The sequence below is a fragment of the Corapipo altera genome, unplaced genomic scaffold (assembly GCF_003945725.1).
Source record: "Corapipo altera isolate COAL_440 unplaced genomic scaffold, ASM394572v1 64, whole genome shotgun sequence".
In the NCBI taxonomy this organism is placed as follows: domain Eukaryota; kingdom Metazoa; phylum Chordata; class Aves; order Passeriformes; family Pipridae; genus Corapipo; species Corapipo altera.
This window is the reverse complement of record NW_020884893.1, coordinates 7,149,643-7,168,671: the sequence shown is the minus strand read 5'-3', so window position 1 is coordinate 7,168,671 and position 19,029 is coordinate 7,149,643. Positions and strand designations below refer to the sequence as shown.

The 19,029-nt window shown below is 42.4% G+C and overlaps 1 protein-coding gene across 2 annotated transcripts in view; it reads right to left on the bottom strand.

The window, feature by feature from the left end:
* The window catches only part of OSBPL2 (oxysterol binding protein like 2), a 32,887-nt gene extending 15,247 nt beyond the window's left edge, over positions 1-17,640 (bottom strand). Inside the window, exons 1-3 of one of the 2 annotated variants that reach the window (XM_027646387.1) lie at positions 17,550-17,640; positions 16,621-16,717; positions 3,666-3,830 (exon numbers count right to left, since the gene is read on the bottom strand). In XM_027646387.1, coding sequence (XP_027502188.1) covers positions 3,666-3,702 — 37 coding nt within the window. In that variant the 5' untranslated portion in view covers positions 3,703-3,830; positions 16,621-16,717; positions 17,550-17,640. The remainder of the gene's footprint in view (positions 1-3,665; positions 3,831-16,620; positions 16,718-17,549) is intronic. The other variant, XM_027646388.1, reaches the window with a different exon arrangement.
* Between the last annotated feature and the right edge of the window lie 1,389 nt (positions 17,641-19,029).

Sequence of the window (19,029 nt, the reverse complement as noted above, 5' to 3'; positions counted from 1 at the left end):
CACTAATTAAGCCTTGTCAGCCCAGACAGAAAGGGAATCAAAACAGCAGAGTACTGAGAGCCTTCAGTCCTAAAAAGAGCATAAAGAATAGGGATAAATATGCTAAAAGTGTAGACAGCAAGTGAAGCAAGAGGTATTTTTTTCTTTGCCAGAAATTAGAATTCTACACTTTCCAAAACAAGTCCATCTTCACAACCTGTAGCTGATGGGAGGCAGGCTGGCCTTTCACAACATCTGCAGTACTTAAACATTAAAGCAGAATCCATTGATTCAGTCTGATCCAGGCATTATGAAAATATATTCATTTGGCAGCAGATACTTCATTTCCTTCTCTCCATGTGAAACCAACAGTTTACAGTGAACAATATCCTCACAAATACACCATGCTAGGTTAACCTCATGGTGGGCACAGAACAGATTTCCATGGAACGGTGGGTCAATATTTAAAAAGGCAAAATTAAACCATCCATGTTTAAAAAATAAATTACTCTGGTAAACAGCCAAGAATTTTCCTGTTCTGTGGCAGCCCTTTCACAAAACACTTTGGCAAATAGGTATCTGACAGAATTAATGAAGGATACAGCTCTGATAGAGCAGACCCTGGTGGCACATAGTCTTTATAAAGTCTGCATCAAGATTAGCACACCCAAGGTGACATAGATCAAAGTATGCTTTGCTTTGAGAAAAAGCAGATTATTGACAGCTGTGCTGTCGGGAATTAACTGTCAAGTTAACGTCAAGAATTAGCTGAGACCACAAGTAACATTCCCAAGAGATTCCCAAGGGGAGTACTCATTCATGAGGCAAAGATGTCAAGTGTCAGCAATGCTAATGACCTCTGAATGCAAAGAAACTTCTCTCCATGGAAACTCTTTACTGGTCACTAATCGATTCATCACCTGAACACCCCAATCCATCCTGCACCCTCATGAGTGTAATCATCACCCAGTCAGGGGCAAACCATCTGCCAGGAGGATGATTCCCAACCACACAGCTTGCAATTCCATCCCACGAGAATGTCTTTGGGATGCGATGGGACAGTGTCAGAAGCAGGAAACTTCTCAGCCAAGGAGCTGAAATCCACCACAACAAAAAATCAGGAGTCTCCTTAGGACAGATTCATATTCTAGAAGTGGATGCCATCAATTAATAACTACAGAAAAGTTGTGGCTTCCTCAAGGAGTGAGCCCATATTATCTTAAAAGTGGCAGCATACTACCTGGGCTGCTGCTGAGACCCCTGCAGAATTCCAGAGAGAACTCCCCACAGAGTCCAAGTGCTCTGAGCCTGGTTTGCTACTTAGAAGACACAAACCACAGTATCCAATTACTAAAATCACTGAAATTGTGGGAACACTTTACAGCTCCCTCTGGGGAAAGCAGGGCCCAGGACTTGGCAGGAGCAAGAGCAGGGCATGGTGTACACACTGTTTTCATCTCAACATGGAGCTGAGACACAGATGAAGAATGTGCTTGTTCCTGGCAGCAATGTCCCAGTCCTAGAGTTCAAGCAGAACAAGTACATGTCTAAAGGTGGCTTCTGCTCATCTACTCATCTGATGTAGGAGAGTATCCTTGGAAAGAACAGACCAAGGAGTCTGCCAAGGGCAATTAACTTTTTTTAATCAAAATTTGGAACCCCAAATCCTGAAGTTTTTACTGCAGAACCTGGAAGCTAAACTTGGGTCAGAAAGGACCTTGACTGTGAACTTGATCTCTGGCAATACTGAGTCTACATCTAACATGTCCAGACCATTAAAAAAATAACACACAGATAGGCATGATCAAGACCCATAAAACCTAAAAAATTCAACAAAGCACTACCTGAAAGACACAGGAGCAAAGAGTTGCTACAGCAGCTGGGGAACATAAATGTAGAAAGACCTATTTACAGGTTGTTCTTTGCATCAGATTTATATATGACTTGGACAAGACACAGCTACAAAGAACTAGGTCTGGCTTCACTAGGTTTGTGCAAGTAATTCATCAAACTGTCAGCATCTTCTAAAGCATCCAGCTAGAGAAAGGGATTGAGCACCTGTCTTTAAAGGCAGACAGTCCTGAGGGAGAATGAATCTGAAGCAAACTTTTCAGATTCCAATGTCAGCACTTCTCTTAAATCAGTACCTGCAGGGCATGTTCCAGGGCAACACATATAACATATATATATATATAAACTTATCTCCTGCCAGTACATTCCTCCCCGTGGAAGAATAAGATTAGGACAGGACAAGGAGTGCTCACAGAACTGATGCACATCATCCCACTTCTGAGCAGAGTTAGCCCAGACTGCAGGAACATCTCATGCACAATAGCTCAGAAGTCAATACCACCTGGAGTACTTGTGGGGGGAATCAACTCTTTGAGGTTCAGGCAAAAAAGAAGAGGAAAGAGGACAAAACTAGACGAGTCAAACGCTGAGGGCTGTGCAATTCTGCAGCAAGAGACAAAGGAATGCATCGACCTCACAGCTGTACCACACAGACCTCATGCTCAGAGGCACATTTCTGTACACCTATTTCAGTGGAAAAAAATCTAGTTCGTTCATGGCATTGGTCCTGAGCTCTTGGAATTGAAAGATTACTGAAGACATACAGCAACTGTGTTTTCAAGATTTTAATGGTACAACAGCTTGATTTTACAGAGGAATTTGGAGTACTACCCCTGTCACTCCCAGCTGGCATGAATGCAAACCAAATTTCCTCCTCTTCTCCGTGACATAGTTGTGACAAGTCCTATACAGCCTGCTGTCAGTCACACTGCTTCACCCAGCCCCCTCTGTTTACTCTCACACGCATTTCCAACCAACCATGTCTAAGTCCACCTTACCCACTTGTATCTACAATGTACTTCCATTCCTTCAGCTTTCAATGCTTCCCATTATTCTCTTCTCATTCCTGTGATCCTACATTAACCACTCCACACTCAACATTTCTCATTTCCCCCGTTACAGGACTTCTCAAGAGACATTTCAGTGGAAGACTTTAAAATTGTTTGAGATCTTTGAGTGGATTTCCTTTATTAGAACACTTCAAGCATCTTATTTCACCAGCAAAACCATCTAAGGCTCTTACAAATAACTATTCATCCTTATTAGTTCAAAGCAAAGTACCATTCGATACACTGCTCAAGTGTGAAGTGATTTAGGTTTAATTTTGAAGGAAAAATATGGGACTGCAAAGACTTTTGGCTCCATATTTTGAAAGCACACTTCTACAGTAATTTGTTTCTGACTAGAAAAACATTTTCTACTTCAATTCCTTAGCATAAATCTTCCATTAAAATAAAAAATAATAAAAAAAAAATGATAAAAACAACCCATGGAAAATATTTCACCTTTCAAAGGGTCTTAAAAGCATTACTTTTCAAGCTGCTATTAAATTACCTGCTTTTCAAGAAAACGAAAGTAAGACCTGGCCACTAAAGGACTGTTATAATGATAAAATGATAGCCAGCATTAAGCTTTAATGAAAACTCCTCATTTCCAAGCCTGAACACAAATTATAATTCTCTCTGTCCACTTTTCAGCAGACAGAACTACAACTTTTACCAACAGAGGCTTCGTTTTGATTTATTATTAACAGCTACATGTTGCTGGCCCCTCACCACACACACAATCCAATTTATAGCTTTTTTCCCCCCCTTGGCACTGTGCCCATCACTCACCCGTAACGGCATCATAAAACTCTTCTTCACCGTTCATCCTTCAGTGTGAAATCTCTGCACAGCCAATCCAGCTCCCTCTAATGCATCGTTGAATTTGATTTAGAGATCGAGTATCTGTGTGCTGTCAGGGTCTTCTTTTGCAAATTCCCAGCTGCTTTAGATGATCTATTCGACAAGACAGGGAAACAGAATTAGCAACTTCCACATTTCTTACGTGCACAAACATGCACACTTGACAAATACCAATTTTCCTGTTTCCTCCCATGGTAAAAGATGGATTTTTACATTCATAAGTAAACAGCCTTCTTTGATACCAAAGTAATTTTGAAGATGAATACTGCCTGCCACAAGAACAGTTGCTTTACTATGCCACCCTCCTCTCTCTATAAATACTTCATATACATTACTGTAAAATATATCTTATTTACTGTAAGTTAAATTTCAAGTACAACTGAAAGGAGCAGAGAACTGACAGAAGAAAAAGACAGCTGGCAAACCAAAAACTCTTTTCAGCAATAGGAAAAGCCTTACTGCATCCTTAACCAAGAATGCCAGGAACAAGAAAGAGAACAGTTGTATCTCAAAATCTGACCACTGCATAAAAATGTTGGGCCTCACTCTACATCATGCAATCAGTACATAGTGAGCCTTAGAGAAGTTTTCTCAGGCTACTGCTATGAACCCTTGGAAGAGACAACTGGAGATTTTTCCATCTAGGAGGAGTGTAAAGAACCAACAAACTTTTCCTCGGTAGAACCAAGTGCACTGCAAATAACTTACAGATTTATGAAGCATTCCAGTTCTACTGTATGGATAGACTAAATCAGTTTTTTTCCAGATGGTTGGCAATGGTGTCATGCAAACATTTTTACTTCACCCAACTTTAGTTTAAGGAGAAGAATGAGAAAATTTAGTTTCCACTCTTACAAATGGTTCACCAGGTACCAACAACAAGCCAAGTACACAACAATAGACAACAGCATGGCAATGCTATCAATATCTCCTCCAGAACAACCTCAATCTGTCAGTCTCAATTTTTTATGATCCTTGAAGATTCCACTGCTTTTGTGGCAGTAGTTTCTCCAGAGTAATTATAACTTGCACAGTTCCATTCCAATTAGGAGAAACAAAGCCAGAAGCAGGAGAGTTTACCATGTTTGAAGCCAATTCCTTCTTCTCTACAAGAAATCAAACTGTGTTTCAAGCCTTTTTCCCCTCACTGCCCAGAACAAAAGCTAGTTGAATGTCTCACACACATACAGTCCTTCCAATTGTCCATTCAGAAGGAGGAGCTAAAACAGCTTATTATGGAACTCATCTCAGTTAATGAATACAGCGTTCGCCCTGAAGTGTTCTGTCTGTCAAGGCCAGGTATTTCAGTTTGTCACTTTTCCCTTAGGAACTTCCCATTTCCTTGCTACTACAGGATTTTGTATCAACCTCTTCATCAGCAATATCATATTTATAAGTCCTCACCTCCACAAGAACAAAACTTTAAACATCTGCTTCTCCACTGTTGTTACAAAGCTGTTGCAATTGCTCTCAGCTGCATGAGTTTCCTTCCCTTTTCCCTGTGCTGTTCCACAGCCAGAGACTTTTAAACCTTTTTCAGCTTTCTTGCTCATCAGCAACAAGTTTCTGACTTCTTTTGCCAAAGCTCTGCACTCTCCTAAGCAAGGATGCAACAGTTCAGATGATTTAAGGCAGGGACATGTCTGTCTGAAGGATTCCAGTGCAAGGCTATCAGCAAATGCTCATTGCAGCAGCTCAGATTTCTGCATGAACTAAACACTAGATTTGGTATCACAGAATAGCTTGGGTTGGAAGGGACCTTAAAGATTATCTAGTTCCAATTTTTCTAAATCTGTACTGTAAGTACAAGTCAGTGTACTATCCCTGTGTTATGCTGTCTAAGGGAAATCAATCCTTGACTCTGTAAAAAAAGTGCCTGTTCATACCAAAGCTGCTATTAGTCACAGTTTCTCCAAACTTTCCAGCCCCACCAGCAATATATCTGGGAGTATCTCCTTCAAGGACTCCAAATATGTCATATCTTTGCAGAAAATCTCTCCTTGAGGATGCAACTATGTAAACTTTTCTACAGGGTTGGGAAGAAGGAATCCAAAGAAAACTATTGCTACAGAAAACCAGGACTCATCTGAGGACAAGTGTTCACCTCAGATGACCACACTGGACTCCACTAATTTGCCAAAAAAGAGGTTGCATTAGAGGATTTCTTTAACCCTCCGAGTATCCTTGAAGATGCAAGACATTTATGGTTTCAGCTGTCCACAAGCATTGCATCCTCCTGGCAAAACAACATTTCCAGAAGGACACTTGGATACACACATGATACAACCCTCTCATGATCAGCACTACAGTTCCCTCATTTTCTCCATGTTTTCTTGCATCTTCCCTTTTTCTGTTTTGTCTCAGTTTCGTAACAGTCTTGTATAGAAGGCACTGAGAAATAAAAATTATGACTTAAAAAACTGTCAATTATCGTTAAGAGCCTTAGAATAAATAAGGTCACACAGATGAATGCCAGTTTCTCCTCTCCCCTCTCCTGCACAATAAGAATTGCATTACAAAAGGACCTGCGAAGTGGAACTCCATCCCACAGTGTGCACATGGAGACAACCCAGATTTCCTATAAAAACACTCTCCAAGTACAAATGAAGTGACCAGAATCAACAACTCGAGTTAACCTCACACCACTCCTGAAGCTCATTGCTATTCGAAAATGAAAGTTCAGTCAAATCCCTGTACGTTATGCACAAGCTTTATAACTATTACCTAAAGAACAAAATATTCATTGAAGTCACTTTAAATAACAGTCACAAATTGTCCCAAGGTGCCAGGAACAATTTTAAAAGGATAAAGTAATATATTTTGCTGAGTTACACTGGGAATAACTTCACGCTTATATCACTTCTTTTACATTCAGTTCTTTCATACAGCAGAGATTAACATGAATTTGCATGTAGCTGAACACAGTGATAACAGCATTCAGCTTTCATGAGCCAAAAAGCTAGGATTAAGTCCTTTTCTCTTACTGAAAGCAACAGCAAAAGTTACTTTCAGCTAGGTTGAAATGCCAGAAGACAAAAACATCCTGGTTGCTTCATATTCAGTATTTGTAATCTGCATTTCCTCCTCCATGTCCCTGATGTATCCAGAAGAATTCACTTACACACAAGCAACTGTAAATAACAGGTTTTACCAAAATTGCCACTGGAGGAAGGGTGCAACACTCCTGTGGCATATAGACCTTCAGGAGCTCAGGACCACCTGTCCTGGAAAATCTCTCATAAAGCATAAACACGTTATCATGTTCTCAACTTTTAGTCCTACAGTGTAGAAAAAATATAAAGTATATTTGCATATTTTCTTATATACGTAGTAATCACTAGGAATGGAGCAAACAGGTTTCCATACAGGATTTCAATGGCTCCTTGTTGGAGAGAAAACACTGTTTCAGCCATCAGGGTTTGCTGGTTTACAGGTTAAAGTTATCTTAGTGGGTTTACAGGCAGTGCCAAGGGCTGAGCCTGAGTGCTCAAGGCACAGACATCAGCCAGGTGCTTTTTGTGGGGACCTCAGTCCAGCTGCCACACTGATCATCAAGTCATTTTATAAATTAAATGGAAAAGCTGCAAGTAGTGGCATTTTAAGAGAACTGTAAATTTGCCATTAAATGATGATGACACACCACTAGCCACAGGCAGCCCAGATTTTGTGGTTTACAGCAACAAAGCTTATCTATTTCCTCATATTTTAAGGGTAGGTATTGGTACAGACTAATCAGATTATTATGGGATTTGTGTGCATGAGCAAAAACTGGCACATTTATTTTTATTTCCGTATCAAACTGATCTCCCTACAGAAAAGACACTATTTTTGAAGCTCAAACCAAAAGAGATAAAATCATCCAAAAAAAGTAATAATACCCATCCCAACAGTACAACTTTGGTTGGTAAATCTGTACTGCAGCTGTATTATCTTATGTTCACTCTGACAAATTCTCTGTCTAGAATATTCACAATAAGATGTTACTCTTTGAAATTACCCTTAAAGTGAGTGCAAAGCAATTTACAGAAAAAACTAAGCCTAACATAATTTATTGAAGCAAGTCTTGGACAAGTTATTTGGGTAGAACCTAGTTTTTCTACTCATTTTGCTTATTTGCACACCAATGCCTAAAATATACAAACCCAAACTACCAAGAGTTAAGCATAGTATGTGAAGTCAAAAACTTGTAAGACCTTCTGGCATCTTCTAATTAAAGAATAACCACTTTGGTTCCTCTGAAATAAGCTCTGCACTTTGGTGATGTTCTAAAGCCATCCACAAACAGGTTAAACAAGATATTAGGCTGTCCAATAACACAATTTAGAAATGCAAATACCAATGCTGAAATAAAAATGCTATTTTTGCCCCAAGCAAGAATTTCCAAAACCTGAATAGGTAAAGGACAGAAATATAACTAAATACTAATCACATGGGCAGAAGTGATTAGTATTTTTGTTATTAAAAGGTCTCACTGATGCTGCACAACAAGTCAAAAGGTTACCTGAAAGGAGACTACAAGAAAGATGGAGAGGGCCTTTTTACAAGAGCATGTAGTGACAGGACAAGGGGGAATGTGAATTTGAATTGACAGAGAGCAGGTTTAGATTAGATATTAAACAAAAATTCTTCCCTGTGAGGGTGGGGAGGCCCTGGCATGGGTTGCCCAGAGAAGCTGTGGATGTCCCATCCTTGTAAGTGTCCAAGGCCAGGTTGGACAGGGCTTGGAGCAACCTGGGATAGTGGAGGGTGTCCCTGCCCATGGCAGGGGGTTGGAACTGGATGAGCTTTAGGGTTCCTTCCAACCCAAACCATTCTGTGATTCTATGATACTCATTAAAACTCCTTTTAATTCTCACAGTTCATCAGAAAATGTCACATTCCTGCATGACTGAGGACCATGGACAGTCCCTTTCTCAAAGGACATGGGGATGTTTTGCAAAGGCAAAGGACAAAGCAGTTGAAATAAATACTGCAGAAACACAAGAAAATACCTGCACTACATTCACAGCCCACCTTGAAATAGGTTCTACAGAGGGAAGGAGTTACTCAGAATGACATCCTGCCTTTCAGAAGTCTGTCTGTCACAGACAGAGAGAACAAACAGAAAGGGCTGTTCCTAAATGTGTCTGAGACAGGTCCCCAGGGGCTCACGCTGGGGAGCAAACACGCTCCTCTCAGTGATCCTCACAGCCCTGATGCAGAGAGTGTCACTATTCACACCACCCACGGTGACAGCCAAGGTCCCATGACAAAGGAAGAACAAAGTTGTAGCGTATCTGTCAATCAGCTGGTTATGAATAATGTCACACAAAGTGTTCCTCAAGCGATCCATCACTCACTCGGTGTGACACCTACCAGGTGATCTGGCTCCCAGGAACACGCTTGGCTTTGCAAAGATTAACTCTGTGCAGGTCAGAGCATCCCCTACAAGGTCACAGTCCCCAGCAGTAGAAGGTACAGGAACTCTCTTTCAGAAATACATCAGTCCCAGAGACCTTGCACAATTCCCATTTTAAACCGTTTCCTCCCACTTGAATTTATTTTTAAAACCAGGCCAACAAAAGCCGCAAGACTTTGCAAAATCACTTTATAAATTCATTTGCTCAACGCGCCCTGTGACGTGCATGTGAGCACTGAGCACCTCTCTGAGAAGAGATGCACATTCCACCCTCATGGCTGCTCTCCAAAACCAGACTGTGGGGATCCACTGCCTGCAGAGCACCCGTGCTCTCCACACCTATATGCCAGATGAGGCAAATATGCCACGAGGGGAGCTTTGGGTTGGACATTAGGAGGAATTTCTTCACAGAAAGGCTTGTTAAGCATTGGAAGGGGCTGCCCAGGGAGGTGGGGGAGTCCCCATCCCTGGAGGTGTTCAAGGAACAACTGGAGGTGGCACTCAGTGCTCTGGTCTAGCTGAAAACAGTCACAGGCTGGACTCCATGATCTTGGAGGTCTTTTCCAACCTAAATGATTCCGTGATCCTGAGGCTGTGGAGATGACCTGCAATGGTTGTCCATAACATCATTTCATCTGCTTACAGCTCTATCAAGTACTAAAAGCTGAAATTTCCTATGCCATTTATCTGGATACGTCAGTAATCCCACAATTTTGTCGCCTCGTGTGCTTGCTCCTTCTCAAAATCCATTTGTCAGCAGAAAAATAATAAAAACAACCAGCTTATGCCTCTGTCACCATGATTCTGGATCCTTGGAACTTATACACGATTAAAAAAAAAACCAAAAAACTGTACCCCAGAACAACCTGTAAGAGTTTATACATGTAACTACTCTGGCTTAGTTAATTCGACTAGTTCCTCCATACTGACTTGTTCTTCCAGGTTAATCCCCAACAAAGACCCGGCTGGATAATCGAAATTAACTCCTCCTTAAAGAAACATTTACATTTCTATAGAAAGACCAGCATTTACAGCCCAGTGGCTCATTGGGCTGGAATGTGGCTCAGCAAGCTCAGGTTTGAAGCTGGCTCAAGGAAACTGCAGCGCTTTTTTTCCTCCAGACCTGAAGCAGAAATTTCACATCAGGCAGCAATTCTGGAAAGCTTTGCTGACACCATCCTGCTACCTCTACAAATCTCATTTTTTTTCACTTTGAAATCACATGTTCTGGCTCTGTGAGACCCATAAAACACTCAGCCCTGCTCATTACACTGATATCAAATCTACTTGTGAGATCAAGGAGCGTTTAAGTAAAACCAAGTACAGAATCAATAGGCAGTCAGGAAAATAACCACAGCATGAGCAGGTAGGGTGTTAGGAGTTGAATACACTGGAATTAGAGTGCCACCAAAGAATTCATGAACTAGCACATTCATCAGCTTTTTCACATGCCTAACAAGGTTTTGTTGGATCTGCACTTCCACAGCAATTTTTAAAATCATTAAAGTTTATTAACTTGAAAAGAGAATAGTTGCAAGGAAGAAAAATTAGAAAAAAAGGTGGAAAAAAAAAGGAAAAAAGTCACTTGGGACTTCCTCACGAAAAACATTTTCATTAGTTTGATATGACAAGGATGAGAGGAAATGTGAATTTTCAAACTGAGAGAGGGTAGGTTTAGATTAGATATTAAACAGAAATTCTTCCCTGTGAGGGTGGGGAGGCCCTGGCACAGGTTGCCCAGAGAAGCTGTGGATGCCCCATCCCTGCAAGTGTCCAAGGCCAGGTTGGATGGGGCTTGGAGTAACCTGGAATAGTGGAAGGTGTCCCTGCCCATGGCAAGGGGTGGAACAAGATGGTCTTTAGGATCTCTTCCAACCCAAACCATTCTGTGATATCCTGGATGCACCTTCTGTCCAGAAAGAGACTCCAAGAGCCAGCAGAAGACCAGAGATACACACTCTTCACAATAACACTAAATTAAAAAATGGGGGGAAAAAGGGACAAAAAAACCCCCAACAGTCTACAGCATGGTTGGGGGAATAGGAGCCAACCCCATCATCTCCTGAGTGGCCTGCTGAAATAAAACAGAGCTGTAGTACTTCAAGGGATTGAAATAAATAACTCAAACTGGAAGATAAATATTCATGTGTGTTTGCTTCATACACATCTCCTGAAAACATCAAACTGGAGTGTTTCATCTCTGCTTCAGCAAGGATGAATCCTAATTGACTTATGAAATTAGGTTACCAAAACACTGGATCTAAAACATCTACAAAAATTAGCCAAGAAGTCAATTTAATTGGCAATTTAGATGCCTGCTGTAATTATTATGCACTTAAAATCTCTTTAGCCAGAGAACAGTTACAGATGGCAGAATCCAGAAGAGGATTTTCTTCACCAAGTTAGATTTCTTTCTCACTCCAAAGTTTGAATGTAATACCATCTTCCACCAAGATGTCTTGGCAAGATGAAACTCTCTCTACATCCACAGCAAGAAAAGGGCAACTTCCTTCTCAAGTTAACAAAGTGCAGAGAGGCTGAGTGATGAGGATCAACACAAATCAAACTGATTTATGGCAGGAAGAATCATGTTCTGTTCTCTCAGGAATACCAGCTTCTGGTGATACTTCACAGGAATTAGAGCCAACTGGAACCCTGCAAGTCTGGCTTTCAACTGAGGAAAAGCTACAAAATTTGTTTCTGCATCAGAACAAATGACAGTAATTGTTGCACACACAAATACTGCCCCCAGCACAAAGCTACAGTGCTGCTACCAGAGGTATTATTTATTGAACATAAAAATTGTAAAGATGAAACTGGACAGAAAATACCCTCTCAGCACAGTGCTCAAGTACCTATGGAACCAATGGCTATTCCCCACTTTCTCTTCAACCAAAAATTCTGTTCTACAGCCAAGGATACTGCTTTGAATTTCCATAAATCTAATAAACAAACAGAACAAGGAAACTTGATTCCAGCAGATTAATATCTCCTGATGCAAAACGCTTCGCTGAAATTCCCACAAAACTCTTTAAATGTTCTCCTTTTTTAACACCATCTCAGTATTTGAGACATTTTTCCACCTGAGAGCATCTGGTACAGCATTTCTTGGACTTTGTAACCTTCCCTTGGAAACTATTTCATGGTCCATGATTGTAAAATATGACAAAATTCCATTTTGCATTCCTCTCCACGCATGATGCAGAATGTTAGGTTTGATCATGAGTGATAAACCAGCTCATTTCTAAGCACATTGTTAAAAAAAAAAAATAAATCATTCACTACTGTATTGTAAAACTAGTTACTTCTTAGTAGTTTCCTGAGGAACTGTTCTATCTTACAGAGATAAGGTGGGAAGTAATCAATAACTCCAAGCACAGTGACACAAGCGTCAGTAGATATGTAATTAATCATTTATGAACACTTCTCTTTGAAGGTAAAATTAATGATGCTTCAGTATTTCCCATCACGATGCAACCACCCCTACAAATTGATCACTGAAGCTTATGAATGTGAAGACAATTACAGCATAAAACATCACCAGAGAAAACCCCCAGAACCGCAAAAAGTAGTTACATTTTTAAGTTTATAGATCTTCCTACTCAAAGGCACTTTTTAAGCTTTGTCTCTGTGGGCCCATTCTCTCCAGGCAAGTGCAGGTTTACATTTATTCTGTACAAGGTATCTTACAAAATCATTTTCACAGAGACTCTTAAATAATTGTGATAGCAATTATATGACAAACAGAGCAGGAGGACAACAGTGATGAACCCAGTGCAAAGCCCTACAGCATAAGAAACCATATTTTCATGCCTACCAACAACTCCTCACACACTGGAATTCTGCAGCACAAGCTCGTGCACACAACCAGAAGACTGTTAAAGAGTTTTAAGAGGATACCACAAATTTACAAAAGCTTTAGAAAGTCAGAGTTTATGTTATGGGTGAATTTCCTTTAAAGCTGCATTTGTAGTTTTTTGGATTCCAGTACAAGGTTGCTACTACGTTTGCTGTTGTCAAGAGATTAAAAAAATAAAATAAATGTTGACATTTATTAATTGTTGACATTTATTAAATGTCTCAAGACAGGACAAATCTCTCTATTTAGATTCAGTTTTAATAAAGAATCCACCCAGCTATCTGCTCAATAACATTAACCCACTTGGGTAACAAAAGGTGCACAGCACTTTGTTTAAAAGAAAGACCATGTAAACAAAGTTATTTGCATCTCTGAAGATCCGTAGCATTTTTGTTTCACTATTGAACAACCATTCAGCAGTTTCATTGGTGCAAAACCTAGAAAGAACCCCACAGAGGGGTCAGTTTTGTTCTCCTGACAAAGTTCTCATCTCAGGGAACACACGCTGCTGAAGGGCCTGTTATGAACGGGCTGGTGAGGGAATTTCTCCGCAGCCTCAACACACACAAGTTTTATAATTGAGAGTTATTAAAGGGATTCTTGTTCTCACTTGACTGCACTGACACGTTGCAGGGAACAGAGTTTACATCAGCACCTCAGTGGCCAGAGCTGTGGGTGAGTTAAAGAGCTGAAGTGAGTGATGAGAACCACAGACACCTCAGAACCCACACACCACCTTCAGACTTCCCATCACTGCTTTTAACTATCATCACAACCAAAACACAATGAGATCTATTAACAGACTCTTTTTGGGAGCACTAAAGAAAAAAATTCACTCAGAAGAGTAAAAATATAATGAAGTTATCCATTCATGAAAACACATTTGTTGAAAAATACCTTAAGCATGCAAACTTTACAAAACTCCAGAGGTTCACAGCATCCCAACAGCCACAACCTTTATCTCATCTGAAACTCTGGACAGCACAGCAAAGGAACTGGACTCCAGCAGGAACACCACAGACCAAGGTTTCCACTCAGTCTAATGCCAAGCACAGAGCAAAAGACAGTTTAAGTTTTGGACTATAAAACCCAGAGGGTCAAAACTAAAAGGTTTCTGCAGCTGCAGGGACAATTCACCTTTTGTGCACCCTCCCTCCCACCAGATTGATAAACAACTCCAGGAAGACAACACTCTGCAGCCTCTGCATTTTCTGAATGGAGGCTGCTGTAATTTACTAAAAAACTATCTCATTAAGTGCACAATATGTGCATAATAACAATTATGTGCATAATAAAATATACTGAACTAAATCTAAAGGATCTGTCTAGAGCAGCAAATGAATTTCCAATTGTAACTGTATATAAGGGAAAGAAAAAAATCAAGTTTAAGGAAGCTTAGTCTATTCTTGTCTGTTCTTTCGTCCATTCTTGTAACTTATTGATCCTGAAAATTAAGACATTATCTTTGTGCACTGAATCAACAATACATTTTTTGAAAAGTATAACTGAAAGTTATGGTAAGCCACATTTGACACATTCTAATTGCTTATTGCTCTCCTGCAACTTGCTATTACAAGCCTTTAAGGATACAAAATAAATAATTGCATCATCCTACATCTATCTGCACAGTAATTATTGAGAATTCAAGGATTGAGATAATGCATTCTGTAATTCCCAGTTCTATGGTGGTCTATTCCATAAAATAATAAAACCTATAAAAGAATTGCCATAATGCATAACCTATATTCCTTTGCAAGACTAAGCACATCAAAGTCCCATATCTCCAAAGTGACAGATGCAGGGTGACCAACTTGTTCATTGCTCTCATTTTCCAATTCATTCAGCTTGGAGAAGGTGCCCCTGTGACCAGTTACATGTTTAAACTCAGCAAAAACACGAGCATTCCATATTTAACACATATTCTTTGCACGCCCGATTTTGTGCATTTCTTCCAAAAAATGTAAAGGGAACCAAACATTTTAGTTACTTCACAAAGAAGTGACTAAACACTAAGCATTTTAAACATCATAGCAGCGTCACATACAGACATTTCTTGTATCTCCGTGACTCAGGTGGCAAAACTGATGCTGAAGTGAAGGACTAGAAAAATGCCACCCTGTAAATGGAAGCCCTAGATATCAACCAGCATGATGTAACACTGCACTTGCTCAAGGACAAGTTACTTCAAATACCAAAGCTAATAACTTATCTGCTTAAAAATTCAGCGTACTTGCAGGCAAACCTTGCTTTCAAACAACGACCAGAAAAAAAAAAACAAACATCATCTGACTGGCACTACAAACAGTGGTTTAAAAATATAGCCTTATCAAAGCAAAAAAAGCCTGGTTGGGATGTTTTCCAGCCAACACTAAGATAACAGAAAGCAAAGCTTTCCACCTTTGTTCTAGGTCAGCGTGTGTGAAGTTCACACAGTAGAATTCACAAGAAGAAAGACTGAAAGGAATACCAGTTTCAATCACAAGACCTGTCAGCTTAAGCAAGTACGTATCATGGAAAGCAGTAACAGTATTAAAACTGATTTAAAGAAACCATCCAAGAGTGAAAATGCTCCTCAGTGATCAGTTACTGCCTAGAAGTCAGTAAACAAATAACTAAAACCCACACTGTTTTTCAGTATTGCACCAAAGAAAACCTTTAACCAATCTAGTCTCCAACTACTTGCAGGCACGGGGTTTGTTGTCTAATCATCATTTTCTACCTCCAACTTCTGGCTTCTGTTTCTAAGATTATATTGGCACGGCTGAAGAACCAGTTCTGGAGGAAAATGCCACATTTATTCCTGGACAGCAGACGTCTCAGTGCTTCCTTTCGAGGACTCCCTGAACTTACAGGTTCACCACGAGGTGCTGTTGGTTCAGGAAAGCAACACTAAGAATCACTCCTGGTCTTATCCCAGACTGCCCTCGACTTTCTGTCACGTGGTCAAACATTCGCACGGCTTGACAACTATTTTAAGAAAAAGCTGTGTTTACTGTCACTGAAAACCCAAAGGGTTCCTTAGGGGAAAAACCACTGCTCCGAATTTCTTGCTTCCATGCTAGTTTAGCCAGTTCTCCCACTTCCATCCCACGGTGCAGCGCTTTGTTTGGAAGTTACCCAAGTCAGTGCTTCCAGACATTGCCCTGAGGTTTTACAAGTCCCTGAGCACGGTGGTGCAAAGTTGGTTAAGGTGACATGTACGTGGTTGCTCCCAGATGGCAACGTGAATGTGGAATTGGAATGATCCAATTTTAGTTTTTCCTGCATGTAAAGCTTTAGAAGAGGAAACACCACAAGAGGAGTGGTGCAGTGATGCTAATCAACACTGCATATCCATGTCACCCTTTTAGTTTTCCTGGGATCAAAACTGAAGGATCTGTACTTTAACAGAGAAAACTCAGTAAAGGGAAGCAATATCTGCTTGAACTCAACATGCTTTGGCAGATACTCCTGAGAGGAAACACAAGGCTATGGCACACACAAAAACCAGAAGGTGATTTTGAACCCACATCTGAAATTCTGGCCTGCAAGTGCTGCAGAGTCCAGGAGGAGTCCTGAATCTGAACACACAGAGAGCACAAACATGATCAATACTCAAATTAAATAAATGGCAACATAACTTATACCTTTGTTACCATGCAGAAGTTCTGGTGGCATGGTATTTAAAAAAAAGCCTTTTTTCCTGCTATTTTTCCCATCTTGCTTGTCTCCCTTTCAGGAGCTCTGTAAGAGAAACATCGGGTAGGTAACTGAAGAACAAAAAAAAAAAAAAAAGCCAAACTCAAATAAACCCTGACTGCTCGCTGTGCTTCAGCTGTGGCCTAAAAGGCCCCTTGAGGCTCCCGTGCTGAGCTGAGCCGAGCCCAACATGTTCCCCTGGGGAACTGGCTGTCGTAGACTCCTCTGCTAAACCACCCAGCTGCAAAAGCAATCGGAAAAATACAATAAAATTAGAAAAAGCCCAGCGCCGGGGCTGACAGAGCTGCGCTGACCTGCACCCTCTGCAGGAACAGCGACGTCCTTCAGCCCCCGCTCCCTGCCCGGCCACGAAGAGCCCGAGGGCTGGGAAGGGGGAACCGGGAAGGGCTCAGCACCAGGGATCAGCACCGGGAAGGGGCTCAGCACCGGATGGAGTCACAGCACTGGGAAGGGCTCAGCACCAGGCAGCATCAAAGCACCGGGCAGGATTCAGCACCGGGCAGGATTCAGTACCGGGCACAGCACCCGGCAGGATCACAGCACCTCGATCACAGTACCGGGACCGGGGGGGGGCTCAGCACCCGGTGGAATCACAGCACCGGGGAGGCACTCAGAACCTCACCCCAATACCCTCCACCCTGCTGCTCGACCCTGCGGGGTCCCGCAGCGCCCCAAGACCCCCGGGGGAGTCAAGGCCCCCCCGCCCGCCGCCTCCGCCGCGCTGACAGCGCGCCCCGCGGCCCACCGGGGAGCGACCCCCCCGCGGCCCACTGCGGGCGCTGCCGGGGGCGCGGGAGCCCCGCGGGGAGCGCAGCGCGGCAGCCCCGGCCCTGCCCAGCCCGGCCCGCGGCGTTACCTGAACCAGCCCCGATCCCGGCTCCGCTCCCGCTCCGGCCCCGCCGACACCGAGGCGGAAGTGCGGCCCTGGCGGCGCCGGAGTGACGGGCGGTCCCGCCAATCGCAGGGCGCGGCCGCGCCCCGCCGCGGCGAAGGCGACCAATCGGTTCCAAGTTCCCCGCTGTGAGGCGGGGCGAATGCTAATGAGGCGCGGATCGTCTCCGCCCCGGGCCGCGCCACCGCTGGGGAGAGAGCGGGCCAATGGCACGGCGGGGGGGCGGGCATATGCAGATAGACCGGGATGGCCAAGGAGGCGTGGCTATGCAAATGTTGTGGTACCGGCAGCCCCCGGGGCGCGAGGCCCCCTTACCGGGCGCGATCCGGGGGTCGGTGCGGCCCCTCCTGCACGAACACAACGGTGTAACTACTCTTGCCGGTTGTGTTTTGTGGGAAAATTGTACCCTCAGCCCCTTGCAGAGCAGGAGCTCGGTCACCATAACCTTGCAGTATAATGGGTTGCTCTTTAATGACAGGTGAAAATGGACACATCCTTTCTATCTTTAATTTTTTGTTCAGTATAAGTGGTGTCTCAAGGTTGGGCCCTGTAGCTGCACATGTTCTGATGCATTCTGCTGCTTGATCAGGACTAATATAAATTTAAATGCTATTTTGGGGATTATATAACTTTCAGGCCATCCTTGAGGCATGTCACCTGTAGGCTACAAATGCAACAGTTCGATTTTCAGTTCCTTTCATCGTCCTGGTGTCGTCCTCCATGTCCTGCTACTCTGAGCAGGTAGATGGACACCTCAAAACCCCAGAGAAATGCCCAACAAAGCCGTGTGCTGGTAGCTCACGGGTCAGAGTCACTCCCTGCCCAGAGAGAAGCCAACAGGTGCCTTTCTTTCCCTCGCCCCAAACTTGCACTTGTTCGTGCACAACAGGTGACTGGAGGCAAGCCCGTAATAATCCCCTTCGCCTCAGTCATTACTGGCAGGGTAAAGCAATTGAGGCTGTTTGTAGCTGTTGGTGCAAGTATCAAAACTGTGAGTCAGGAGTTTAAAATGAATTTGATTCATGGCATTTCTCTCTCACGCAACACCTGTTCCGCTCTTTTTATTTACCTGCTCGTTTCTGAGTCTGCGGGGTGTTTGCTTCACGTGCACACAGACTTCTCCCATGAGTGGGGGTCTGGAAATCTTTTCCAATGAAATGTCTGCGTTGTTCTCTTTTTGTACCTGAAAGCTAAGAATTGTTGGAATCAGCAACCACGACCTTAAAAAGGAAAAAAAAAAATTAAAAAATATCACAAAGCATGCACAGGTCAAGATGCTTTAGGAGATCAACCACAGAGATAAAAGCTTCCATCCTGAGGAGCTGGAAACCGACCTGGATGAAGTACAACTCATATCACTAACACAAAACATGGATATAATTGCTGAAGGAGATTTTCTTCTCCTCTTAAGTAGGAAATGATATGGGATGTTGGGAGGGTCCAG